At 43.4% G+C, this 27621-nt stretch overlaps 1 protein-coding gene across 3 annotated transcripts in view; it reads left to right on the plus strand.

Annotated features, from left to right (window-relative positions):
- ABHD3 (abhydrolase domain containing 3) overlaps positions 1-27621 on the plus strand; it is a 59761-nt gene that overhangs the window by 19110 nt on the left and 13030 nt on the right. For all 3 annotated transcript variants that reach the window (XR_001917185.1, XM_018039761.1, XM_018039760.1), the window contains exons 4-5: positions 2353-2398; positions 25819-25931. Coding sequence is in view for 2 of the 3 variants with exons in the window: in XM_018039761.1 (XP_017895250.1) it covers positions 2353-2398; positions 25819-25931 (159 nt within the window). In the remaining variant the exon portion in view is untranslated. The remainder of the gene's footprint in view (positions 1-2352; positions 2399-25818; positions 25932-27621) is intronic.

Raw genomic sequence — 27621 nt, forward strand, 5'->3', positions numbered from 1 at the left:
TCAGTCGTGTCCGACTCTTAGCGACCCCATGAACTGTGGCCCACCAGGCTCCTCTGTCCATGGGATTTTCCAAGCAAGAGTGCTGGAGTGGGGTGCCATTGCCTTCTGCAAGGAGGTCATTAGAAGCTGTTATAACCTGTCTTTCTCAGTCATCATAGCCAGGGAGCTATTGGTTATAAATAAGTAGTTTGGTAGGTCCATACCATTTCTGTCCTTTATCGAGCCCATCTTTGCATGAAATGTTCCCTTGGTATCTCTAATTTTCTTGAAGAGATCTCTAGTCTTTCCCATTCTGTTGTTTTCCACTATTTCTTTGCAATGTTCACTGAGGAAAGCTTTCTTATCTCTACTTCCTATTCTTTGGAAGTCTGCATTCAAATGGGTATATCTTTCCTTTTCTCCTCTGCCTTTTGCTTCTCTTCTTTTCATAGCTGTTTGTAAGGCCTCCTCAGACAACCATTTTGCCTTTTTGCATTTCTTTTTCTTGGGGATGGTCTTAATCACTGTTTCCTGTACAGTGTCACGAACCTACGTCCATAGTTCTTCAGGTACTCTATCAGATAGAATCCCCTGAATCTATTTGTCAGTTCCTCTATATAATCATAAGGGATTTGATTTAGGTCATATCTGAATAGTCTAGTGGTTTTCCCTACTGTCTTCAATTTAGGTCTGAATTTGGCAATAAGGAGTTCATGATCTGAGCCACAGTCAGCTTCTGGTCTTGCTTTTGCTGACTGTATAGAGCTTCTCCATCTTTGACTGCAAAGAATATAATCAATCTGATTTCGATATTGACCATCTGGTGATGTCCGTATGTAGAGTCTTCTCTTGTGTTGTTGGAGGAGGGTATTTGCTATGACCAGTGGGTTTTCTTGGCAAAACTCTGTTAGTAGGGCCTTTTAGTAGGGGCTCTTCTTTCAGTAGGGTATAATAAAGCTGTCTATATGACCTTTCAGATGCGAGAAAGAATTCCTTTGCAAAAACATCCTGAAGTAAAATCTAACCCCCTACCCAGTCCATCCAAGTCATGAATATTTATTAGTGAATATTCGGTTTACTGGTGCTAGAACCCATACGGTGATCAACAGTACCTTGAAAGAAGGCAATTAGAGTATATACACAGTTGTTCTGTATATTCTTAATTATAGGCTTTTTGTATTTGTTTCTTCTGTGTTAAATACATCATGAAAACAAAGATAGTAAATGCTTTAAACAGACAAAAGGGATGTAGGGTTAAATTAGAACCTTAAATAATCTTGATTGATTAGTTAAGTAGATAGACAAAAAGAAAATGAATTTTAATTGACATGAATATAGATTCACTAAGCCAAAGAGAACCCATGCAGATACAAGTCAGGATTTTGTGTGAGGATGGCAAAAATACATATCTGGGGTTATGGTTGATGGAAAGTTTTGTCAGTGCAGAATGACTGTGTAAAGGTAGCGTGGTGTTGCAACTACCACTGCTGCTAATTAGCTAATGGTCTTTGTATAGTTACTGTCAGCCGGTGCTACTCTGAAGCCCTTCACTTATGACCACTGACCCAGGACAGGCAAACAGGATTGTAGGACGCAGAGCTATTCTTTCCTCCCCTAGGTCAGCCGAACACCAAGCAGTAGCATAGTGGGGTCCCAGCCTTCCAGCTCAGGCGCCATGTCCCTCGCAGTTCTACCTGCCATGATGTTTTCACTGCAGGTAAAATTCCAGTCTCTCTATTTGCTGAGCTTTGAGGGAACAAGAGCTATTTCTCAGGATAGGAATAGATGCTCATTCCCTAGTGAATCAGATGGTAAAGAATCTGCCTTCAGTGCAGGAGATGTGGGTTCAATCCCTGGGTCAGGAAGATCCCCTGGAAGAGGAACTGGCCACCTACTCCAGTATTCTTGCCTGGAGAATCCCATGGACAGAGGAGCCTGGCAGGCTACAGTCCATGTGGTCACAAAGAGTCAGACACGACTGAGTGACTAACACTTTCATGTTACAAATAGAATAGTTAGAAGACATTTTTTAATTTGAAGCAAAAACATTTAAGTTTGACTTATATTCAGAATTGTTTTACTTATTGGAGGCCTACACATCTACATAGGAAGAAGTTGTAAAGATTTTGCTTTTGGTAGGAAAATTTAATACCACTTTGATATATAGTTTTCTGGTTTGAATCCATATGTTGACTTTAGAGAACTAGAAATGTATTTTAGTGCATTTAATGACATTATCAAGCGTCCTTGTTTCTTTGGAATAGATTTCTAAGAACCTTTTAGTGCTCTAATACAGGCCCAAGAAGAGGATTTTAATATTATATTGTTAAGATCATGCATAAAAATAACAAAAATTATTTTCTTGGTTTTTAGATATGTGGTTTTTAACAACAGAGGAGTAGCTGGGGAGAATCTCTTGGTAAGTAAATTTAAAATGACAGCAGCTTAATTTTTCAAAGAAATCCAGTTTTATAACAAAAGATACTCTTTTTGATTTAAGATAACTTATGATATCAATAATACAAGTTCATTGTGGAAAAATACGGGTAAGGGGAGAAAAAGGAAACTTGTAAAACCCATAATTATACAACCAGGGGAATCCTCTTAGCCTGTGTTCATCCAGATCGTATATTTAAATTTTTAAATATTATATATTTCTATTTTTTAAAATAAGGCTTTATTTTGTAACAACTTTTTATACTTACTGTAGGTTAGCATCAATAAATATTTATCAACATCACTTTTAATGAAAAACACATTTTCTTTAAAAACTAACTAGTGCCAAAAAAAAATTAACCAACAGAGTAATACTTGATTTACGTAAGAAATTTACTGTTATTGTAAAACAGACTGACTGCATGTTATATGCTTATTTGCCTGCCAAAGTTTACATAGAAGAGATATTATTTTAAATCAGTTTTTTCCCCCTTTTCTAACCCCTAAGCTTTTGCTAGGGTAGAATTTCTTCCATCTCTTGGAAAATCATCACTATCTGGTGTTTTACCTGTGAGTTGGAATGAGAAATATTACACTCACTGAAATTTTCTTGAAGCTTTTCCCTCACCACTTCAACAGGTCAAAGGCAATTCTATCAGAATAGAAAGAACCATTTTTTTTTGAGTCATTGATAGAGAATGATATTAAGACTATAAATAATTGTCATGCTTTAAATAAACATTTATGATGATGTCACTATGTTGGTACATTATGAGAATTTGTGAGGAGAAAAGAGCTCTTGCACTTTGCTTGATAAATCCTGGAGGGGATCAAGATCAACCTGATTGCAAAAGCTAAAGTTATAAAGTGTTTACAGTCTTACTCCAGTTCCTTGTGAAGGTGAAGATTCCGCTTTCCTTATTTGGTCCAGCCCTGTAGGAATCTCATAGGTAAGTCTGTAGGTACTCTAAAAGGAAAGATTTGAATATGTCACTGGCTCTGGACCAAGCAAGTCATTTCTGAACAGCTGTGTGTCCTTCCAGATGCTTAGAGGACACAAAGCTGGGAAAGGCATGGTCTTAGGCTCTCAAGAAAATAACGCGTTGAAAAGTAAAGGCCATTTGGTCCCATAAAATGAGAACAAAGGATCTGTTTGTTCATCAAAGCTGTGTTGTATGCCTATTAAATCAGGCACCTGTACAAGGCCATAGTGAGGAGTGCACACATTATTACACACAGCCCTAGCCCTTTCTTAGGAAACTTGAGTTGCAACAGAGGGTACATAAGTTGCAAGAGATATATAAAAATACACATAGTACAGTGCTAATTGTGACCAGAAAAAAGGTGTATTAAGGCTACAGAGATTAGAGGGAAGGAGTAACTAACTCCTGGGGGAGGTGGGAGAACATAACATTGGAGGTGGGTTTGAGCTGGATCTTAAAGGTTATGGTATTGAACCAGCAGAGGGGAGAGAGAAGTTGTCTCAGCATAAAGAACGAGATGGTAAAGAGCGTGGACAGCAAGTCCTTATTCGTGGAGGGATAACGATGGTGATCATTTTCTCTAATGTTTATTGAGTCCTTAGAGTATATCAGTTATGTCTTTTCCTATTGATGTTCAGCAATAGAAACAACCCTGTGATTTAGGTGAGCATAGCCACATGATCCCCATTTTCTAGATGAAGAAAATGAGGCACAAGCAGGCTAAGAATGTGCCCTCACCAAGAAATTCAGAGCCAGGATTCAGACCAGGTAGGCTGACTGTGTGCTTACGTTCTTGACGTTTGTGCTGTACTCCTTCTTATTGCTCAAGAAGTGCTAGGAATTCTCCCGGAAAGGGAGGGCCAGATTTTGAAGAATCATGTGAAGAACCCCAAGGAACCTAGTGTTCTTTCTGAAGTTTCTTTATGGATGTATAATTGACATATAAAATAACTTAGTTATGTTTTAGAAAGAAAACCGCAGCAGAAAAGTGATGGAGGAGAAGGAGGCTTGAAGGATTGGCAATTACTAAAGATCTAGTCAGAGTGTGAGGGGCTTCCCTGGTGGCTCAGTGGTAAAGAGCCTGCCTGCCAGTGCGGGAGATGCACGTTCGATCCTTGGGTCGGGAAGATCCCCTGGAGAAGGGAATGGCAACCCGCTCCAGTATTCTTGCCTGGGAAATCTCATGGACAGAGGAGCCTGCTGGGCTGCAGTCCATAGGGCTGCAAAAGAGTTGGACAGCAAACAGCAAACGTCAAGAACATAAGCAAATAGTCAGCCTACCTGGTCTGAGCGACCAAACAACAACAATCCAGAGTGTAAATGTAGAGGTAGGGGGAGAGAACAGAAATGAGGGTTTTTTCTGGGGCAGAAAGAATAGTATTCATTGTATTGTGGGAAGCGGAGAGAAGGGAGTCAACGTCATGTCTAGTTTTGCTGAATTATAAAAGGCTAATATGGTGAAGGGTAATACTTGCCGAAATAGGAAATGTAGGACAGTTTACAACATTTTGGTGTTATCGAAATACCAAGTTCAGTTTTAGATGTTGGGGATGCTTTGATGTCATCCGGGTGGAAATTTCTCGTAAACACTCAGATGTACTAGACTGGCTGTCAGAAGAGACATACAGGCTGGAGAAAGGCATCATGGATTATGGGTATACAGTGGAACCAGGAGGTCAGGAGTAGATGAGATTGCTTAGGAACTGTTGGTCTAGCAAAGGATAGACACTTCGAATACAACAAACAGGAAGGAGGAGAGAAAAAGATGAAGAGGAGGGAGCCTGGGAAGACTTCTGCCCTGAGCATTTACATTTAATTGGAAATTTACTTTGAAAGAAGACAGCAACCCAGTAACTTTGAGCCATAAATTTGCACCTACATGCTCAGTCATGTTTGACTCTGCCTGCCAGGTTCCTCTGTCCCTGGGATTTTCCTGGCAAGAATGCTGGAGTGGGTTGCCATTTCCTCCAGGGGATCTGCCCAACCCAGGGACCAAACCTGAGTCTCCTGCATTGCAGACAGATTCTTTACCTCTGAACCACTGGGAAAGCCCCATAAACTTGCATAGATTTTTTTTAAAGTCTCCACACTAATACTTCGGGAGATTTTACAAAGGGAGAGTAATTAGACAATTTTTTTTTTTTAAACTTGTAAATAATGCACTGAGTTCTAAGCAGGACAACAACAGGATAAGAGAAGCTTGGTCTCTGGCGTCTTTTACAGTGCCTTGGTTAATTCTGATGAACTGATACCCCCAGCAAATATCTGTATCCTAAACACTAATTTGATCTAACTTTAAAAAGAATAGGATATCAAATGACTTAAACATAATGACTAAGATCATGGCATCTGGTTCCATCATTTCATGGCAAATAGAAAGGGAAAAAGTGGAAGCAGTGACAGATTTTATTTTCTTGGGTTCCAAAATCACTGGGGATGGTGACTGCAGGCATGAAATTAAAAGATGCTTGTTCCTTGGAAGAAAAGCTATAACAAGCCTAGACAGTGTATTAAAAAGCAGATACATCACTTTGCCGATGAAGTTCATATAGTCAAAGCTATGGTTTTTCCAGTAGTCATGTATGGATGTGAGAGTTGGACCATAGAGAAGGCTGAGCACTGAAGAATTGATGCTTTCGAACTGTGATGCTAAAGAAGACTCTTGAGAGTCCCTTGGACAGTAAGGAGATCAAACCAGTCAATCCTAAAGGAAATCAACCCTGAATTGGAAAGGCTGATGCTGAAACTGAAGCTCCAATACTTTGGCCACCTGATGAGAAGAGCCGACTTATTGAAAAATACCCTGATGCTGGGACAAATTGAAGGCAAGAGGAGAAGGGGGCAACAAAGGATGAAATCACTGGATGGCATCACTGACTCAGTGGACGTGAGTTTGAGCAAATTCTGAGAGATAGTGAAGGACAGGGAAGCCTGCTACAGTCCATGGGATCAAAAAGAGTGGGACATGACTTAGTGACTGAACAAGAACAAAAAATGAAATATAATTTAATATACATTTGTACTCAGATCAAAAAAAATGAATTGCCAATATTGATTGTTAGAGCTGGCTTTGATACTGAGAGCTCTTGAGAGCCTTTCTTCTTTCTGCCTTAGAGCTATGAACAAGGACTGTTTCAGACTAGAGGAACTCTATGAGTATTTATACCTTCCCGGTTCCAGAAAGAACTGAATATAGCCCAGACCAAAGTAAGTAAGACTTTAGGGTAGTCATAATAAAGAACAAGAGATGAGTCAGCAAAGATCAAACAGGGAGAGGAACTGACTCACTGAAATTAATCCAAGAGAGTTAGCGAAGGTGACATGGAATTTAGGGTAAGCCATTCTCTTAGGGGTGGAAGAAAAGCAAGAGGAAAAGATTTGCTGAAATAAGTCGGTGATATAGTTAGAATTTATAGGGGTGGTTATGGCCCCTGCAAAGCAGAATAAGAAAGTAGAAATCTTCCAGCACCATATTGTCCTTATTTCTAATTAGTCTTTGCAGGATTAAGAGAAAGCCAGAAGCCTTGCTTGCTGGGAAATGAGAAGCCTGTACTTTTCACTCTCTGGGCCTCTGAGCTGTGGAAGACAGAGAATCCCAGTCTTAGTAGACTAATCCTCAGATATCCCTGCAGGCACCCTCAAGGTGGACAGTGCCTTTTCTCGATTTTCTGCAGGTTGGTTTTCAAGGTCAGGAATCCAGGAAGCCAAGTTATACACAAACTTCCTCAGATTAGTGATTACTTTGGGAACTGTCATGTTTCCAGCTTAGTTTTGGAATGATGATTTACCAAGAACTCAGTGAAACCTGAGTCTGTTAAAGGTTACACTCCCTCTCCTTTTATTTATAGGGTTATGCAGATTTCCATGTCTCTAAACCCAACCAGAAAACCCTCTCAGCCACTTTGGAACATATCCTGGGAGTTTCTCAAAAACTGAAAAATTGAGTTGCTGTATGATCCAGCAGTGCCGCTCCTAGGTATATATACAATAAATGAAAATATTTATTCATACAATAACTTGTACACACATGTTTATAGCAGCATTATTCATAATAACCAGGCTTCCCAGGTGGCACTAGTAGTAAAGGATCCGTCTGCCAATGCAGGAGATGTCAGAGATGAGGGTTTGATCCGTGGGTCGGGAAGATCTCTTGGAGGAGGAAGTGGCAACCCACTCAGTATTCTTGCCTGGAGAATCCTATGGAGAGAGGCGCCTGGTGGGCTACAGTCCATGAGGTCTCAAAGAGTCAGACACGACTAAGCACACACACACATTCATAATAACCAAAAGAAGGAAGGAAACAGATGTCCATCAACAGACAAATGGATAAATAAAATGTGATACAGCTAGGTCATGGATTGCTATTCAGCATTAAAAAATGAATAAAGTACTGATACATGCCACAATATTAAAGAGACTTGAGAACATTATGCTAAGTGAAAGAAGCCAGATAAAAGATCACATACTATATGATTTCATTTATACAAAATTTTCCAAATAGACAAATCTGTAGGATGGAATTAGTGGCTGCCTTGGGCTGAGGAAGCAGAAGCGACTGCTAATGGTGGAGGGTTTCTTTAGGGAGTGATGAAAATGTTCTAAAATTGTGATGATAGTTGTACAATTCTAAATATACTTAAAAAAAAGCGCATCTTAAATGGGTGAAGTGTATGCTAAGTGAACCACGCCTCATAAAGTTCTTAAAAAGAAAAGCCTTAGGACTTCCCTGGTGGTCCAGTGGTTAAGACTCTGTTTTCCTATTACAGGGAGCCTGGGTTCCATCTCTGGTCAGGGAACTAGATCCTACGTGCTGCAATTAAGACCTGACATGGCCAAATAAACAAATAAAAATAAATAAATATTAAAAAAAAGAGAGAAAAGCCTCCTTCAAGTACTTTCCAGTTCAAGTTAGAGCTGGTTCAGTGGGTTTGGGGGAGGGTCAACAGTGGAGCAGAAGCCAGAAAATACTTTTAAATACTTTGAGTGAAAGTCGTTCAGTCATGTCTGACTCTTTGCAGTCTCATGGACTGCAACCTGCCAGGCTCCTCTGTCCATGGGGATTTTCCAGGCAAGAATAGTGGAATGGGTTGCCATGCCCTCCTCCAGGAGATCTTCCCAACCCAGGGATCCAACCCAGGTCTTCTGGGTTGCAGGTGGATTCTATACAGTCTGAGCCACCAGGGAAGCCCAGAAAATGCTTTAAACCATGCTACTCCAAATGTGGTCTCTGGGCCAACTTCCAGTTTTCAAACTATCAGACACCATCGCTGACAGGATGAGAGAATGTGAGTCAACTTCAGCTCTGAGGTGACCTGATTGTTTTTTCTCATAGAAACACTCTCCGGGTGAGAGAAGCAGCGCACTGATTTACATTCTGACATCAGCCCCTTATCTCACCCTGGCCTGGCACTTTAAGTAGCTCTGCTTCAGGGATCCTCTAATCAAAAAAAAAAAAACAAAAACAAAACGAAAAAACCCTCATTTAATAAATGAGGACACCTCTGGAGAAGTGGGCTGACAGGCCTGAGGTTGTAAAGCTGATTAATGGTCTTACGGCAGGAACTCCAACTGTCCAGTGTCTTAACATTTCAGCTCTGGCTTTTGGTCAAGTCAGGCTGAAAAGCTGGAGGTTGAGATAAAGAAGGTTTTCAGAGAGAGGGGATCTTGCCTCAATCTCCGATACTTTGGGTGGTTAATTAAGGACTCAGATCTAGAGAAATCTGCTCTTGTTCCCTGCTGAGCTTTTCCACCTTGGAAGTTCATGGGGTAGGGCAGGATTTAGGAAGTTCACAAGGGATAAAGGACTTGCTAGTCTGAGGGAGGAGGAACATACAGTGCAGGGCTGGCCGGGGCACAGTTCAGACTCTCACCTTCAGGCACCCCCTTTCCCATACCCAGCCATCGTGTGCCACCCACGTTTGCTCTTTCCTAAATGCTTCCCCAGATAGCCTCTTCTGCTACCTATCACAACAACCCCGGAAGGTCATCAGTCAGCTGTGGATATGAGTGTGTTGAATCCTTTAGAATTTTCTTCTAGCACTGATAGGTGCAGTTCAGTAATATCTTATAATATCTCAGTATTATCAATGTTATGAGATGATATCACTCACTAATATCAACTCTTGGTGGGTGTGCAAAAGATTGTACACTTCTCTATATTTGAACAATTTTCAGTGAACTATCTAGAGGGACGTTGCTCTGTAACACAGGGCGCTCAGCCTGCTGCTCTGTGACAACCTGTTGTTCAGTCTTTTAAGTAGTGCCCTACTCTTTGTGACCCCATGGACTCCAGCATGCCATGGACTGCAGGACTGTGACAACCTCGAGGGGTGGGAAATCCTATGGACGGAGGAACCCGACATGCTGCAGTCCATGGGGCTGCAAAGAGTCAGATACGACTTAGCTACTGAACAACAACAAGGGGAGTGGGATGTGGGGGTGGGGTGGGAGGAAGGTTCCAGAGGGAGGGGATATATGTACACTTATGGCTGATTCATGTTGTTGTACGGCAGAAACCAGTACAATGTTGTAAAGCAATTATCATCCAGTTAAAAATAAGTTTAAAAAATAATTTTAGGAATGGTATATCTTTAAGGAATAACAGTTATAATTTTAGGAGTAGCAATGATGTGCTAACCAGCTACCATTTATTGAAGTGTTTCTCTGTGCCGTGTTAGTCAGTCATGTTTGACTCTTTGTGACCCCACGGACTGTAGCTGGCCAGGCTCCTCTGTCCATGGGATTCTCCAGGCAAGAATACTGAAGTGGGTTGCCATTTCCTTCTTCAGGGGTTCTTTCTGATAGAACCCGGGTCTCTTGCATTGCAAGCGAATTCTTGACCGTCTGAGCCGCCAGGGGTTTGCTGTGAGCTGTTCAGCAGTACTTCTCCGTGCGCTGCAGGCAATCCCTGTAGAACTAGACGTTCCTCTTCCCCAGTCACTCTAGGTAGGCTTTGTCATTCTTGTCACTGCAGCCTCCTCCTCTCTTGGCTCAGCTCTCACCCTGGTTCTTTATTCCCTTTGAGCAGTTGCTTCTCAGCCCTGGCTGCACAGTAGGATCCTCTGGAGAACTTCAAAAAATCTCTGATCTCTGAATGCCATCCTCCAAAGATTCTGATTCGTTTGAACTGGGGTGGAGTCCCCAGGTCTGTTTTTGTCCTAATGCCCTCTTTCTGTAGGCCGGGCTGAAAGTCACTGTGAGGTGGTGGGGAGTCCCAGGTTTCTTAAGATCCTGATCTGAGAACTCCTGTCTGTATGGCTGACCTGCTCTAAGCCACTAACAAACTGTGCTCATTTATCGGAGTTGCTTTGCAGCATGACTGCATAAGCATGTGTGATAGCCATCCAGAGTGTTAGCAGGAACAGGGCGTACGGGCTATCTTGGCCTCAGAGTTGGCCAGGATATTTCCTGGGGCCCTTTGTTTTGTGGTTGGTTATCTTAAATAATTAATGAATTCTCAGGCATATTTAACTATCTGGTGGTTTTGCATGTCTATCCATGGAGGTGAAATGATTATTCATTACAGAGCTGGTTTTGCTTAGAGATGCACATACATTTGTTTTCTCTGACTCCTTATTTAACAAACTCAGCTTCCAGAAATAGGGTCAGTTTTCCTAAGAATGATTTGGGCAGCTCACTAAGTACTGGACTGGGAGTAGGTTGAGTGAAAAGAAAACAACACAACAACAAAAACGTGGAGAGCAGTTCAGAAGTGTCAACTAAAAATGATGTACAACTTTAGAGTTGTGAGTTAAGTTTTATTTGTGGCAAAATGAGGACTGCAGCCCGGGAAGCTGCATCCCAGATAGCTCTGAGAGACTGCTCCAAAGCGGCTAGTGGGGGAAAGTCAATATATAAGGTTTTGGTGAAGGGGGAGTTCAGTACCATGAAGCACGTGTTTTACAAAAGGTTTTTTGTTAGTCATGAGAGTCTGATGTCACCATGAGGGATTTAGTGCTCCTCTAGATATGAGCAGATGCAAGGACGGAGATCATAAAATCTGTTCCTAAAAACATCCAACTATCTAAAGTCCACCAGATTCCCTGGAGCCCAGAGTGCCTCACTCCCCTGAACTCCCGCAGGGGTTGTTGCAGGTCAACAGCTACAGCAACATGGGGCTCAGTCTCCGTAGAGGCAGTTGACAAATGCCTTTGTTGTTCAGTTGTTGGCAATGCCCTTGGTAAGTGCCAATTTGTAGTTGACAGAAGCATAGCTAGTCCTATTATAAATGGATTATCCTTTTTACGGTAGCCTACATCCACACAAGATTTCACAGAGTTTATTTAAGCATCATCTTATCAAATATTTAAGTACAGACCTTTAAATACTAGTAAGAAGAAGACTGTAAAATGAAATATCTTAAGCTCTTGGTGTTTACCAAGACATTAGAGTAAATGTGAAATGTAAGTGATTTTAAAAAAGATATTTGTGTACCTTTTCCAGTTTTATTTTTTTCTGGATAGAAAACTGAACTCTTTTTATGAGCTGGCCTGGTTCAGTGTAGGAAACGCAGCAGGCATTGAAAGGTCCCGGGTTATGGCTTTTTCTTCAGATTAACAAATTAATCTGCTCCCAGAATAGCTAGGGAGAGTCAGGCTATCCGATTAACAGGGTGATTTTTAATTTTTTCTATACTCCCCACATTTTTAAAATGAAATTTGCATTTTAAATCAGGACAAGAAAATTCTCTTTCAGGATAAGGGGAAATCACTGTGTCTACTTTTTGGAAGTTATGGGTAAATTAGATATCATTCATAGATAAATATAAAATCTATGCTTTATTCTTTTCTGATTATGTATAATTTATAATTAATTTTACTACATTATTCTCAAGACTTTTTTTAAAAACTAACTTCTGACAGTCATGTACACACTGCTTAATTTAAAATGGATAACTAACAAAATCCTATTGTATAGCATATGGAACTCTGCTCAGTGTTATGTGCCGGCAAGGATGGGAGGGGGTTTGAAGGAGAATGGTTACCTGTTTATGTATGGCTGAGTCCCTTCCCTGTTCACCTGAAACTATCACAACATTGTTAATCAGCTATATCCCAATATGAAATGTTTTGGTGTTTAAAAAAAATTAATTCTAATAGCCATTTAAGAAATTACTATTGTTTCTCTCTGATCATAGTTGCAGTTGAACAATATGAATAATCTTGGTTTGTAATTATCATTAAATTATTCTAACTTGTAAAAATACTTGTGTCCAATATCTGCTTGAAGGTTATCCTTCCTTTAGATTTTTCTGCATTTTTAAGAATACCTTTCTCATCCTCTTTTTACTATAAAAGGAGTTCATCACTCAATTGAATCCTGCCAGGTCATTCTTCCTTCCTTTAGTGATTAGATGTGGCTTACTTTACCTCTTTTCTGGAAGCATGAAATAAGGCAAGGATGACTGCAATATGATAGTTGCTAGTGGGATTCCCTGGTAGCTCAGATGGTAAAGCGTCTGCCTGCAATGCGGGAGACCCAGGTTTAATCCCCGGGTCGGGAAGATCCCCTGGAGAAGGAAATGGCAACACACTCCAATACTCTTGCCTAGAAAATTCCATGGATGGAGGAGCCTGGTGGGCTACAGTCCATGGGATCGCAAAGAGTTGAACACGACTGAGTGACTTCACTCAGCAACTGGGGCTTCCCTGGTGGTTCAGACGGTAAAGAGCCTGCCTGTAATGCAGGAGACCTGGGTTCAATCCCTGGGTTGGGAAGAAGAGAATTAACTAACATGTCTTATCTAAAAAGACGTTAATATCATTTATTAACACATATATGTGTAATCTAGAAAGATGGTACTGATGAACCTGTTTGCAAGGCAGTGAAAGAGACAGAGGCATAAAGAGCTGACTTGCAGACACAGCAGAGAAAGGAGAGTGAGGCAGATTGAGAGAGTAGCACTGAAAGGCATGCATCATCATATGTAAAATCGATAGCCTGAGGAAATTTGCTGCATGAAGCTTAGAGCTCAAATCAGATGCTCTGTGGCAACCTAAAGGGTTGGTATGGGGTGGGAGGTGGGAGGGAGGTTCAAAAGGGAGGGGACATGTGTATATCCATATTGCTGTATGGCAGAAACCAATATAATATTGTAAAGTAATCATCCTCCAGTTAATTTAAAAGATGCTATAAAATTATATCTTCAAATCTGAATAAAATTTCTGCCAGACCTACCAACTTGATGTATTACCCCCCAAAAATGTCTTCGCTGTGTGTCCTAGATGAATTCTTTCTTTAGTGGGAGTGAAGTCCTATGAAGAAAGCCTATGATGTTTCCTGTTGGAGCCCCGTCAAGTAGCGAGAGGTTGTGTGATATCACTACATAGTTTTGCATGTCTGAAGTTACTAGATCATCTCACTTTCCATCCTGTGTATTTCCGTGTAATCTGACAAGTGTTTAATGACTGTTCGAGACGGAGAAGAGCAAGATAGTAAGAGAGAGAACCTCACATACATCACAAGGGCTGGGAGCAGGCTGGCCAGGACAAGTCGGGATAGAATTGGGAAAGGCTGTGAGTTCCTTGGGATAATAGGGGCCAAGTCTGACCTTTGGTCTGACGTTTTTTGAATTAGTTCAAGGCATGATTTCAACAGGCAGAGCTGACCTTGCAGGGCATGTGGCAGAAGTTTACACAGGTTGCAAGGGTATTGAGAGACTTAGCAGACAAGAGAGGGACAGGGTCCATGGGCCAGAATCCATACAGGTGGAGGAATAGTGAAACACAGGGCTGGAAAAGTGACTGGGCATATTATGAAGGGCCTTAACAGGGGACTTTGTATTTAATTCAGTCAGCAATGGAAAGCTAATGGAGCATTTTAATCAGAAACTCTGTCCTGATTAGAGCTGGAAATGTTCTCTAGGAAGATTAATCTTGCAGTGAGTGGGATGTGTGATTATGGATGGCTATTAGGAAAGGCTGGGAGTTAACCGTGTCAGAGGGTATCACCTCATGGTCCAAGTGAAAGATACAGAGGCCTGGGAGCTGAGAAGGCTGGTGCCACACCCCTCCCACGACTTTTTCTTCTTGATACGTACCATTCCCACCTAGCCTTCTTGATGGCTTCCCACTGCAGGCACTCGCATCTCCAACGGGGGCGTTGGGGAGGGCCTCCTCTAGCCACAGAAGGCTACTGAGGGCAGACCAGGTGCCAGGGGGTTAATCTCTAGGATGCCTTCCACCAATGGTGAAGTTAACTAGGCGTGCTTAGTCGCTAAATCGTGTCCGCCTCTTTGCGACCCCATGGACTGTAGCCCGCCAGGCTCCTCTGCCCATGAGATTTCCCAGGCAAGAATACTGGAGTGGGTTGCCATTTCCTGGTGGATCAATAACCCAGCTCCCTTGCCACTCGGTTGAGATGACTTTCAGCTTTGTTCAACAGTCTCCCAAAGTGCCCCAATGGGATTGAGTCCCAGTCAGGCACTGCCACAAACTGCTGGCTAACATTCCTGATTGCTTCCTACCCTTCCTGACTCACTCACCATTCCCTTGGTCCCACTTGCTGCTATATCTTCAAATGAACCACTCACCTTTGTCCCAGGGGCCTTCTGAGAGAATCTAACATACCAGGTCTTTACTCGAGTGGAAAGAAGGGCTTGCCTTTCTGCAAAGATTCTGGAGAGGAAGAAGCTATAGGACTTGGAAGTGTATTGACTGTGGGTTAAGGGAAAGGAAGAAGGCAATGTCACCTACAGTTTTAACTAAGAAAATGCAGATGTCATTCACAGGAAAACGGGAAGTTAGGGGAAGCATTCGGAATTTTCATGAAGAGATAAAAGGGTTTGCTTTGGGGCAGTCTGAGTTTGAAGTACAGATAGTACTTTACTTCTAGAACTTTAGAATTTGCATCTGGAGCTCAGGAAGAAGGAAGAGCCTGGAGATTCAGGTTTAGTTGCAGCCGAAGGCAACAGGAGAAGGGGGCGGCCGAGGATGAGATGGTTAGATAGCTTCACTGACTCAGGGCACGTGAGTTTGAGCAAACTCCAGGAGGTAGTGAAAGACAGGGAAGTGTGGCATGCTGCAGTCCATGGAGTTGGAAAGAGCTGGACACTACTGAGTGACTGAACAACAAGAGGTAGTTGGTGAAGCTGTGAGGGTAAACGGGACCTCCAGGAACTGGGTGTGGACCGGAAAATGAGCAGATGCAGGCCTATGACAGAACTTCCGGAACTGAATTCTCCCTTTCAGGGTGGTAGGAAGAATGACAGGAACTGGCAGGAAATGAAAAGCCCTCAGCCGGAGGAAGACGGGACACAGTCATCTCGGGAGCCTAGGGAAGGGCTGGAACCAGGCAGGTGATGCCAGAAAGGCTCTGGGTGTGCTGAGTTTCAGAATGCTGGGAGCTTTGATCTGTTAGGGGAGTGTAATTTCCTCGGTTTTGTCTCATCACAACAAAAATTTGAAGCGATGGACGTTAGAGCCCTTGGCGCATCACAGATCTCAGATAGTGTTACAGCACAGTTTTATTTAGATAAAGGAAAATATGTCCTCGAGGCGAGGGCATGCGGACCCAAAAGATGCGAAGGGAAGAGAGAGAGCGAGCATGCACGCGCGACCCCCGGCCCTTTGGCTCCTCTTTGTATATGCTTTTTCCTCCCCCCGGGCCTGCCCTATGTAATTGGGCCAGCCAGGAGCGCTGTTTGTTCTACCTGAGGTCCTCGCTCTGGTCCTTGGACCTTGCTTTCTTCTATTTTCATGGGCTTTTCCCTTCCTTGTCTTTCAGCCACCGCCATTCTGGACTCCTTTGTCCTATTCTAACTACCTAACATTCCCCCTCAAGAGATGGGAGGCCCAGTTCTTTGGGAATAGGGGCGTCGAGGTCTTTCTGGCTACTTCCTGCTGAACTGGGATGGCGAGGGGCATTGGGCCTCCCCCCTTTTCTAGTCTCAGGCCTCAGAATCCTTATAGTAGTGTCCAGCTACCAGTCAGTGATATTTTCCGTGGTCAGCGGTAGTTTTATATCTCCTTGTTGAACTGGCACTGCATGTTGTAGCTTGTTGACCTGGGCCGAGACAAAACAGGTTAGATAATTGATAATACATGGAACAATCATAAGCAGCATCAATATGGCATAACAAGGACTAGTAGGGGCATTAGTCAACTCCAAATTCCCATTGCCAGGATGGCTCAAGTGCCTTCTTATTCAGGGATCAGAAGATCTATCTCCTGTCTGTTTTGGAGTACAACCCCTGCCAAGCCGTTGGCTCTTTAGAGCAGTCCTGAGAAATCTTATCCCCAGAAACCAGGTGTTGGTGGTGTTCATTAGACTGGCACTCATTTGTAGTCCTGAATAGGCATCTGAGATCCCCCAGGGGCTCACAGGTGTATTGAGTGTCCTCTTCTGTTTTCTTCCACGGCTTGACTCGTGAGTAGTGAATCCAGGAGTCATGTCCTGGTACCTTGACTGCTGTGGGGTAGAAAGTATTACAGGGTAGGGGCCCTTCCATGTGGGCTGGAGTTGAGGCCATCTTTCCAGACTTTAGTTAGGACTTGAGTCCCTGGAGCAATAGTGGTGACTGGTTAGAATCCTTTGGGTCCTGGTTCACATCCCACAAGTGTATATCCTGTTGGAATTGACCAATGGCCGTGGTATAAGACTGGAGAGTCTGAGCCTCTGGATCTAGGAAGAGGTCACTGACATAAACAAAAGATCTCCCATATAGCATCTCAAAAAGACCAAGACCAACCTATTCCTTAGGGGCAGTACGGGTGTGGAGGAAAGCTATTGATATGGAAGCTCCCTTCCATCCCAGGGAAGTCTCCTGGGTTATCTTTTTTATCACTGATTTTAAGAATTGGTTGGCTCTTTCTACTTTTCCTGAAGACTGAGGCCTCCAGGTACAATGGAGATAATAAGTAATGCCCAATGCTTTAGAGACCCCTTGGGTGACTTAGAAGTAAATGACGTCCTATTGTCACTTTGTAATGACCTGGGAAGACCAAATCTCGGAATGATTTCATGGAGCAGATTTTTTTACCACCTCCTCATCCCTCAGTCTGAGTGGGAAAGCCTTCAATCCATCCTGTGAATGTATCTATCATGACTAATAGGTATTTATACCCTGGAGAAACTGGCATCTGGGTGAAGTCCATCTGCCAGTCCTCTCCTGGGTAGGTCCCACGTCGTCGGACGGGATGGGCCAGCTGGGGTCTTTGAGCTCCTTGGGTGTTGTTAAATTGGCAAGTGGGCTAAGAGGAGACCTGTTCCTCTAAAGGACCTTTCTAGTAATCTTTGGAGGGTCTTTTCCCCTAAATGAGTGGTGGCATGTAAGCAGTTAACCAACTTCCATTGGAGGTTCCCAGGCAGAAAAAGGAGTCCCTCCTTTTGGAACCACCCCATATGATCTCGAAAGCCCTTGCTCTTAGCTTTAAGAGTCTCGCCTTCAGTATATGAAGGAGTTTCTGGCAAATTAGTCTGTGGAACTAAGGTGGCAACCCCTATTGGTCATTGTTCTGTAATGCTGCTCTCTTAGCTGCCTGATCAGCTGCTTGGTTTCCCCGTGCGACTTCCATGCTCCCTTTTTGGTGTCCATTACAGTGGGAGACTGAAACCTCAGTGGGCAGATGGACTACCTCCAGGTCTAAGGATTTGATCACCATATTTGATTGGGGACCCTCGGGTGGTCAAGTGGCCTCTTTCTTTCCAAATAGGAGCATGTGCATGTAGCACCAGAAAAGGATACTTGGAGTCAGTGTAAATGGCTACTCTTTCTTTCTCCCAGCTCTAAATCTAGAGTCAGGGCTATGAGCTTAGCTAATTGGGCTGACGTACCTGGTAGCAAAGTACCTGGGCTAGCCTCTATGGTCTCAAAATTGGAGACTACTGCATATCCGGCTCTTCTTTTTCCATCCAAGACAAAACTGCTTCTATCAGTGTACCAGATTTTCTCAGGATTGGTCAGAGGATCTTCTGACAATCCCTCTTGGGGTTTTGTCCATTGGTCCAAGGTTTCTAGGCAAGAGTGAAAGGGGACAGAGCCCTCGGGGGTAGGCAGGAGGGTGGCTGGGTTAAGAACCTCACAAGGGGATATAGTGAGGCCTGGATTTTCCATCAGCACTACTTGATATCTGAGGATTCTTTGATCAGTTCAGTTCAGTTCAGTCGCTCAGTCGTGTCCGACTCTTTGAGACCCCATGAATCACAGCACTCCAGGCCTCCCTGTCCATCACCAACTCCCGGAATTCACTCAAAGTCATGTCTATCGAGTCGGTGATGCCATCCAGCCATCTCACCCTCTGTTGTCCCCTTCTCCTCCTGCCCCTAGTCCCTCCCAGCACCGGGTCTTTTCCAATGAGTCAACTCTTCGCATGAGGTGGCCAAAGTATTGGAGTTTCAGCTTCAGCATCAGCCCTTCCAATGAACACTCAGGACTGATCTCCTTTAGGATGGACTGGTTGGATCTCCTTGCAGTCCAAGGGACTCTCAAGAGTCTTCTGCAACACCACAGTTCAAAAGCATCAATTCTTCAGCGCTCAGCTTTCTTCACAGTCCAACTCTCACATCCACACATGACCACTGGAAAAAACATAGCCTTGACTAGACGAACTGTTGTTGGCAAAGTGATATCTCTGCTTTTCAATATGCTATCTAGGTTGGTCATAACTTTCTTTCCAAGGAGTAAGCGTCTTTTAATTTCATGGCTGCAGTCACCATCTGCAGTGATTTTGGAGCCCCCCAAAATAAAGTCTGACACTGTTTGCACTGTTTCCCCATCTATCTGTCATGAAGTGATGGGACCAGATGCCAAGATCTTCATTTTCTGAATGTTGAGCTTTAAGCCAACTTTTTCACTCTCCTCTTTCACTCTCAAGAGGCTTTTTAGTTCCTCTTCACTTTCTGCCATAAGGGTGGTGTCATCTGCATATCTAAGGTTATTGATATTTCTCCCGGCAATCTTGATTCCACCTTGTGCTTCTTCCAGCCCAGCGTTTCTCATGATGTACTCTGCATATTAAGTTAAATAAGCAGGATGACAATATACAGCCTTGACGTACTCCTTTTCCTATTTGGAACCAATCTGTTGTTCCATGTCCAATTCTAACTGTTGCTTCCTGACCTGCATATAGGTTTCTCAAGAGGCAGGGCAGGTGGTCTGGTATTCCCATCTCTTTCAGAATTTTCCACAGTTTATTGTAATCCACACAGTCAAAGGCTTTGGCATAATCAATAAAGCAGAAATAGATGTTTTTCTGGAACTCTCTTGCTTTTTTGATGATCCAGCGGATGTTGGCAATTTGATCTCTGGTTCCTCTGCCTTTTCTAAAACCAGCTTGAACATCTGGAAGTTCACGGTTCACGTACTGCTGAAGCCTGGCTTGCAAATGGCCTCTCCCATTTAGGAGTTGTTTCACTTGGTGGCTGGTAAAAATAGTTAGTGTGCCCTCAAAAGAGAGTTTTAAAGCATCTTCTATCAGGACTGCAACAGCTGCAAGGTTTCAAAGGCAGGGAGAGATTTCTTCCCAATAAGGGAGGAGGACAGTCAGGGACCTCTAGAAACTGGTGGGAAAATATTTGTTCATCCCAGCAACAAAGTGCTTAGCTGAATCTTTTTGTAACTGTTTTTTCTGTAGCTCCCAAAATGGTATAGGTTTGGGAGGAGAAGGCTCCAGAGTAGCAGGTTAGGACAGAGTAAGTAGCCCCTGTGTCAACCAGAAATTCTCAGGCCTACCTGCCGTATCCAGTTGCACCCTTTGCTCCAGCTCCATGATGGTTATCTGTGACAGACATGCTGGTTGTAACAGGCCGCTTCAGTCCTGTTGAACCATCCTGAGGGGAGGCTTGGCACTTGACCTTGAGGCTCTTGGGTCCTGAGGGCACAGTGCCGCCAAATGTCCCAGTTGATAGTATTTATAGCAAGCTGTTTTAGGAGACTTGTCATGGTTTGGACACTCTTTGGCCCAGTGCCATCTGTCTACAGATTAGGCATTTTCCTCATGCCTTGTCCTTCAAGGACTTGGGGTTTGCCTTAGGGCTTCCCTAGAAGCCGGCCAGCATCTGGGCATGCCTGGTCTCTTTCCTTTTCTCCTTCTCCTGGGCCTTAGTACCCTTCTCCTGGGCCTTAGCCCCCTTCTCCTGTTCTCTGTTATAAAAGGTATTGATGGCTGTCTGGACCACCTCATCTAAAGAGGCAGCAGAGGCCTGCTGCTGTAGCTGCTGTAACTTTATTCTGATATCTGATGCACATGGGACAGGAATTTGTCCTTTAAAATCACCTGTCCCTCGTAAGAGTCCAAGTCCAGATTGGTAAACTTTTGGAGGGCCTCTTTTAGCCTTTCCAGAAAGGCAATGGTGTTCTTGTTGGGGTCCTGAGTTATTGCTGAGACTGGGCACAGTCCCACAAGTATTTCCATGGGTGGACTTCCTTAGGAGTGAGTCTTTCTGAAGCTTATCCTACCCAGTACTGTTGCAGCCTGAGAGCCAGGCGTCCCCGGGTCAGGGTGCAGATCCCCAGGCAGACCGAGCTGTGATGTCCTCCTGGAAATCGAACCCCTAGGCAGGCTGAGGCAGGTCGGCCTCCAGAGAATTGGGTTCCTGGGCAGGTTGAGCCGTGAAGACCTCCTGCGACCCCTGAACTGGCGGATCCCCAAGCAGGTTGAGGTGTGACAACGTTTCGAGGTCCAGATCCCTAAGCAGGTCAAGGCAGGTTGACTTCCTGGGACCCCCAGACCGGAGTTGGGCATCCCCAAGGTCTCCAGTGTGACCAGTGCTGGGTAAGATTAAAGGGTTGTAATTTTAACTCATTACCAGTTTGTTCACCACAGGTGGGAATAGATATCATGACGTAAAGCAATCCAAGCCTGTGCCCTGAGACCGGGAACCTGGTGAAGTGGTCATAAGCCTTATCCTCTTACTGCTCTAAGGGATTGTAAGTTACTGATTTCCTCCCCTAGTCCTCCGTAAGAGCAGGTTAGGGTGTCTCCAATGGTAAACATTTCGTTGTCATAGACCCACTTTAGGTAATAACAGAAGTAATGACAAAGGAGTGGGTTGTCTGGCCCTGTTAGGGGCATTAAAATATTTTAATAATTAGGCTGGGTGGAGCGATGTTGCCTACATGGGGCCAGGGTCCTGGCTGTAGGAGTTAATAATTGGCTTAAGAACAAATTGGTAAGAGGCAAAAGACCAGATGTTCCATAAAAGTGGAGTGGAGATTTGATCCGGAGGTACGATTATAACTTTAGGAGAAGGGTGGTAAGGGTTTGGGCCCAAATGGCCTGCAGGGCTAACTCCCAAAGTGGCAAACATTATCCCTGGGAGCCCAGTTGCCTTTGAAGGGATGCCAACTGATGGACTTCTAGCAGGCATTGTGTGCCTGTCACCCACCCTAGCGGGTTCACTGAGAGATGCTGGTGTTGCACATGTTGTAGGAGACATGGGAGATAAGGCCTGAATATCTAGAGGGGTTGGATATTATACAGTATTTCCCTCCCAAGGGCCAGCTATTTTCTGGTTGTCCCTCTAGAAGATTGTAGAGGCAACACTGTGGGCCTGGATGGGGATCTGGAAAAGAGCATGAAACAGGAGGGAAGGGGGCTGGGCACAACTCTTGAAAGAATGACATAGCACAAGAGCATAACATAAACCAATTAAAATCAGTTGGGTCCAAGATGACATGTCAAATTAATCTTGTAAGGAAATGGCAATCCACTCTACCACTCTTGCCTGGAAAATCCCATGGACGGAGGAGCCTGATAGGCTACAGTCCATGGGGTCGCAAAGAGTCGGACACGACTGAGCTACTTCACTTTCACTTTCACTTTAAAGCTAAATGTAACCCAATCTGTAAGCTAAATGACACACCCAGAGGTGGCAGAACAGCTCCAAGGCACTGTCAAAAGACAGAAGAGTGAGTGGTTCCCCAATGGTTGGGATGATCCTCCCACTCATTAGCATATGAGTTCACCCAGCTTGCAAAACCTAGCCAGACCGAATTCCATGGTGGAAGCACTTGCCCTCTACAATGGCCCACACTCTGCAGACTGTGCTTCTCTCTGAATCCTATCAAATCCACCTCTTACCTATCGGTGTGTCTCTCACTGAATGTTTGCAATGAGACATCAGAGCCTGAGCTTCATTAGGTCCTGAATCCAGGCATCATGGGTTTTGGCCAGGCTCAAGTCCCAGGAGAGAGGAGCTGAAGGACGAGAGGAAAAAGGAGTGGAAAAAAAGTGCCTTCATAGCCTGCCAGAAAATCTGCTGAATACCTGACCTGTGCTCACAGTTTTCATTGGCTTGATCCTTGGCCCAAAGAAGATTAAGGACAGAAGAACCCCCACCAGCTTGGGTAACAGCTACTGGGGCTCAGCAGAGAGTGGAGCCTTTGGGACATACTGAGATGTATCCTCTCCAGAGTCCCTCACTTGTGCCCACTGCTGCTCGCCTGTTTGCAGCGGGGTTCAAGGAGACAAGAAACGAGAGATTTTAAAGGAATTAAGATTTCATTAGGCATATGTCCCTCCAGCCATAGCAGTGAGGACCTCCTACCTTAACTGGAGGTCTTCTGGAATCTGAGACAGCCATGTGAGCTTTCTGCTGAGTTAGTTTCTCGCTGTCCAGGTTTCCAGCACGCTGGGCTTCTTGTCACTTCCCCTGCGCTGGATTTTCTTTGCCTTCTGCTTCCACCATGGGAGCTTTCGCTGAGTTGGGCTCCTGCTTTGCTTGGCCTCCTCCTCGCGGGAGGCCGCATTGAGGTTGTTTCAGCCAGGTTAAACCCGAGTCACGGCACCATAGATGTTAGGGGAGTGTGTCATTTCCTCGGTTCTGTCTCATCACAACAAAAATCTGAAGTGATGGACGTTAAAGCCCTCGGCGCGTCACAGCTCTCAGACAGTGTTGCAGCTCAGTTTTATTTAGAAAATAAAGGAAAATACATCCTCGAGGTGTGAGGGCATGCCAACCGAAAAGATGCGAAGTGAAGAGAGAGAGCGCGCGCACGGGAAAGAGAGCGTGTGATCTCGGGAGAGAGACCCCTGGCACTTTGGCTCCTCTTCTTGTATCTTTCTTCCTCCCCCCGGGCCTGCCCTATGTAAACTGGGCTAGCCAGGAGCGCTGTTTGTTCTACCTGAGGTCCTCACTCCGGTCCTCGGACCTTCCTTTGATCTATTTTCGCAGCCTTTGCCCTTCCTTGTCTTTCAGCCACTGCCATTCTGGACTCCTTTTTCCTATTCTACCTACCTAACATTTCCACACCAGCGTTATTGGTTTCCAACTCAGTGTAATCCATTGGGAGAAAAACATTAAGGGAAAAAGAAGCTCCTATCTCTGAGGGCCCCAGATAATTGATTTGCTGATTAAATATCTCATGGAATCCTAGTGGTTTATGAGAACTAGTTTACTTACTACAGACATAAACCCTGAGCTTTGCTACTTTGTGACTTTTGGCAAATTACTCATTTCAGTATGCTTGCCTGGAGAATTCCATGGACAGCGGAGTTTGGTGGGCTACAGTACAGACCATGGGGTCGCAAAGAGTCAGGCATGAGATTAAACCACCACCACCACCACCAACTCTGCGTGTATGTTCATGTATCTGTGTGTGTGTGTGCAAGTGTGTATACACTTAACTTCACTTGAAGCCTGCATAACAAGAATATGTGTTGGTAACTGTTGATATTAAGTAATACAGAAATTTTAAAGCTATGCAATGTGAATAAACACAAATACAGTAAAAATGCTAAAGAAGGATATTTTTTTCACCTGAATTCTTGTGACAAATTCTGCAGTCACTATGAATAAGCATGGTAGTAGACATTGGTCTGTTTAGATTTTACATTGAATTTGTGCCCCTCAAGTGCATTTAATCACAAAGTATTTTTGGAAGTATCTCAGCTTCATTGTGTATTAGCTGTTCATGAGTTTACAGGAATTATTTAACCTCTCTAAACTCAATGTTCTATTAATAACTCTGTTTCCTAAATAGGATCTTCCTTGGGGTTTTGTGGACACAAATTTAATTATTCAATAAATGTTAGCCATTGTAAATACTGTGAGGTTAACATTTGTCTTTTGGAGAGTTTTATATTTGCAGATCTCAAAAAGATGGTAGTAGGCAATAGGAGTGTTCTAACCTTGAGTTTAGTTGGAGGGATCAGTGAAAATTGCAGTTTTCTAAGACTACCCATTAGTGATTGAATGGTGGGTGACACGTAACCTTCCAGTCATATTTTATTGGTATATTACCATCCGGGTTGTACAGATAACTGGTTTTGGCATTTTTTATTAGGGCAGTGTTACCAGATTTATCTCTTTGTTGTTAAATTTCTAGTTATTTTATCTCATGCATACTTTATTCACACGCACACTCTCACATACATTGTACAGACAGGATTGCCCTCTGCTCCCAGATCTCAAATAAAACATCTGTGAAGCTGTTCTGCTGGAAACAGAGCCCTTATTGATGGGGTTCACATGAAAATCATTAGTTTTAATGCATTATGTATTGAGGCATAATCAGCTTTACATATTTTAACATTTTAAGTGTCTGTTTTCAGTGTAGCGCAGCTGGGGTCATATGGAAGTATTATTGAAAAAGAAAATATCTCATTAATAAAGCAGACTGCATGTTGCTTGATCTAGAGTGAAGGCAGTGTCAGAAAAAAAATCACACTCCTTCACTGGTGGACAGCACTCAGGTTATACCTGAGCAGGAAGGAGTTACGGTTTAGATTTTTTTGTGGATTATTGAAAACCTTTTTTGTTTGCTTGATTGTGTGTTTTTTTAAATAAGAATTACTTTGGGGCCTTCTAGTGGCTCAGCGGTAAAGAATATGCCTGCCAGTGCAAGAGATAAGGGTTTGATCTGTGGTCCAGGAAGATCCCACATGCCATGAAACAGCTAACTGCGCCCCCACCCTCTCCACCCCCCTACCCCCGCCACCGTATGCTCCAACTACTGAAGCCTGCACGCACCTAGAGCCTAGCTAGAGAAGCCCCTGCTCGCCACAACTCGGAAAAAGCCTGAGCAGCAACGAAGACCCAGCACAGCCAAAAATAAAAATAAATAAATAAAATTATGTATTAAAAAAACAATTGCTTTGGCTTTGTCAGGCCTAAGTTGTTGTTGGTTTCCTATAAAAAAGTATCATTCTCCACTTTTTCTTCCTAAATTGACTCATTTGAATAGAGTACTGCATATCTATCTAGTTTAAGGTATTTATATTGGTCTTGTCCCATTTCCCTCCAGGCTTCCTTGTGTGATCAGAGTCTTTTGTTAGTGCCAACTCGGGTCGTACTAACTCTAAATGGCATCAATTTGAACTGCAAGACAGAAAATTGAAAATTATCCTGACTCATATAGTATGTGCAAACAAAGGTCATTTTCTCCTAGTTATGACTTTTTGCTCTTTTTTACATCTCTGTGTTATACAAATGATTCCCCTCCCAATTTTAATTTTTGTGTTTTACCTGTCGTTGCTTGCAGACGCCAAGGACTTACTGTTGTTCTAACACTGAAGACTTGGAGACAGTCATTCACCACGTTCACAGTCTGTACCCTTCTGCTCCATTTCTGGCAGCAGGAGTGTCAATGGGAGGGTAAGATTTTTCCTTTCTAAAATGTCCTTGAGGGAAGTGGTCCTAATGCCTGCCTCTTTCTGATGACCATAAGCTACGTGGGCATTTAAAAGCAAATGTTTGGGTTTCTCATATTTCATTGCATGTGGTTGGATGAAAATGTTAGTTGCTCAGTCGTGTCTGACTCTCTGCGACCCCATGGACTGTATGTAGCTCACCAGACTCCTCTGTCCATGGTATTCTCCAGGCAACAATACTGGAGTGGGTTGCCATTCCCTTCTCTAGGGGGATCTTCCCGAGCCAGGGATTGAACCCGGGTCGCCCTCATTGCAGGTAGATTCTTTACCATCTGAGCCACCAGGGAAGCCTAGCCTCATTTGTGCTAATTTTTTTTGTGTTTGTTTTTTCGTGTTTTTTTTTTTGTTGTTGTTGTTGTAGTAGTAATAGTGAGCTTTAATAAGAAACAAAATTTTTATTATATGGCATTTTGCTGTGCTTAGAGGACCTACACCATTGTCCAAAATCAGCAAACACATGGAAACAGAAAATATGTTTTCTTAATTTTATAGTCAATTTATCTGTCAATTTTCAAAATGTCTTGGGAGCATGCTTACTTGAAAATGAACAGCTTTACAAATGATAGGCTCTGAAAGATTGGCTCTAACCGTAGTTTTTTAGATTCTGATAAACATAAAACTAAGAAGGAAAGAATACGTTTCTTACATTAGCATGGAAGGTCGGACTTGACCTACTAAAAAGGAAGAAATCTGAATCAGTACAGAAAACCCAGACAAAATCTGTGAATCGTGCTTAAAGGAAAGTATTTCACTTTTTCCTTTGCCCCATAATGAGAACCTTAAACGACAGGGTGGCAGCTGAACTTTCTTCCCTTAATCATATAAATTCTTGAATTTTTAAAAAGCCAGACTTTATGTAAACAGGCCCTGATTCTTTATTCACAGGCTCCAGGGAAATGCCTATTCTTGTCGAGTTGAAGTCTCAGTGCCTGAAGGCAGAACTTGACCATTAGCCTTTGCAGCTGGTTGAATAATAATGCCTTGTAAATTGTTGAAAGGGAAGTCCCCTTTCTAGTTGCCTAGCACTGTGACATGTTCCCAAGAGGGTTTACCACTCTGGGATGTGGTTTACAGCTTGACACATTTTTTTCCTTATGGAGATGCAGTAGACAAAAGCATCTAAGACCCTTATGCCCAGACTGGGTAATCCCCACGCCTGTTATGCCTGGGGCCAAGCAGCAGTTTGAGCCAGAACTAAGTCTCACCAAGGAATCAACGCTGCTCGAGACCTGGTCACATTCCAGTCTCCCAGTGGGTTCCTAGACTAGCTTTAAAAATGTACAGAAATTTTCAAGTATATATGAGTAGAAAGAGTATAATGATTCCTCATATATATTCATCACCCTAGCTTCAGTGACTGTCAATTCAAGGATAATCTACCTTCCATTCCTTCTTAACTCTGATTACATTAAAATAATTTTCAGACATCATTTATAGAGATCATTTATGTGTCTCTGCAAGGAGATCCAACTAGTCCATTCTGAAGGAGATCAGCCCTGGGATTTCTTTAGAAGGAATGATGCTGAAGCTGAAACTCCAGTACTTTGGCCACCTCGTGTGAACAGTTGACTCACTGGAAAAGACTCTGATGCTGGGAGGGATTGGGGGCAGGAGGAGAAGGGGATGACAGAGGA

Source organism: Capra hircus, chromosome 24, assembly GCF_001704415.2.
Source record: "Capra hircus breed San Clemente chromosome 24, ASM170441v1, whole genome shotgun sequence".
Taxonomy (NCBI): Eukaryota; Metazoa; Chordata; class Mammalia; order Artiodactyla; family Bovidae; genus Capra; species Capra hircus.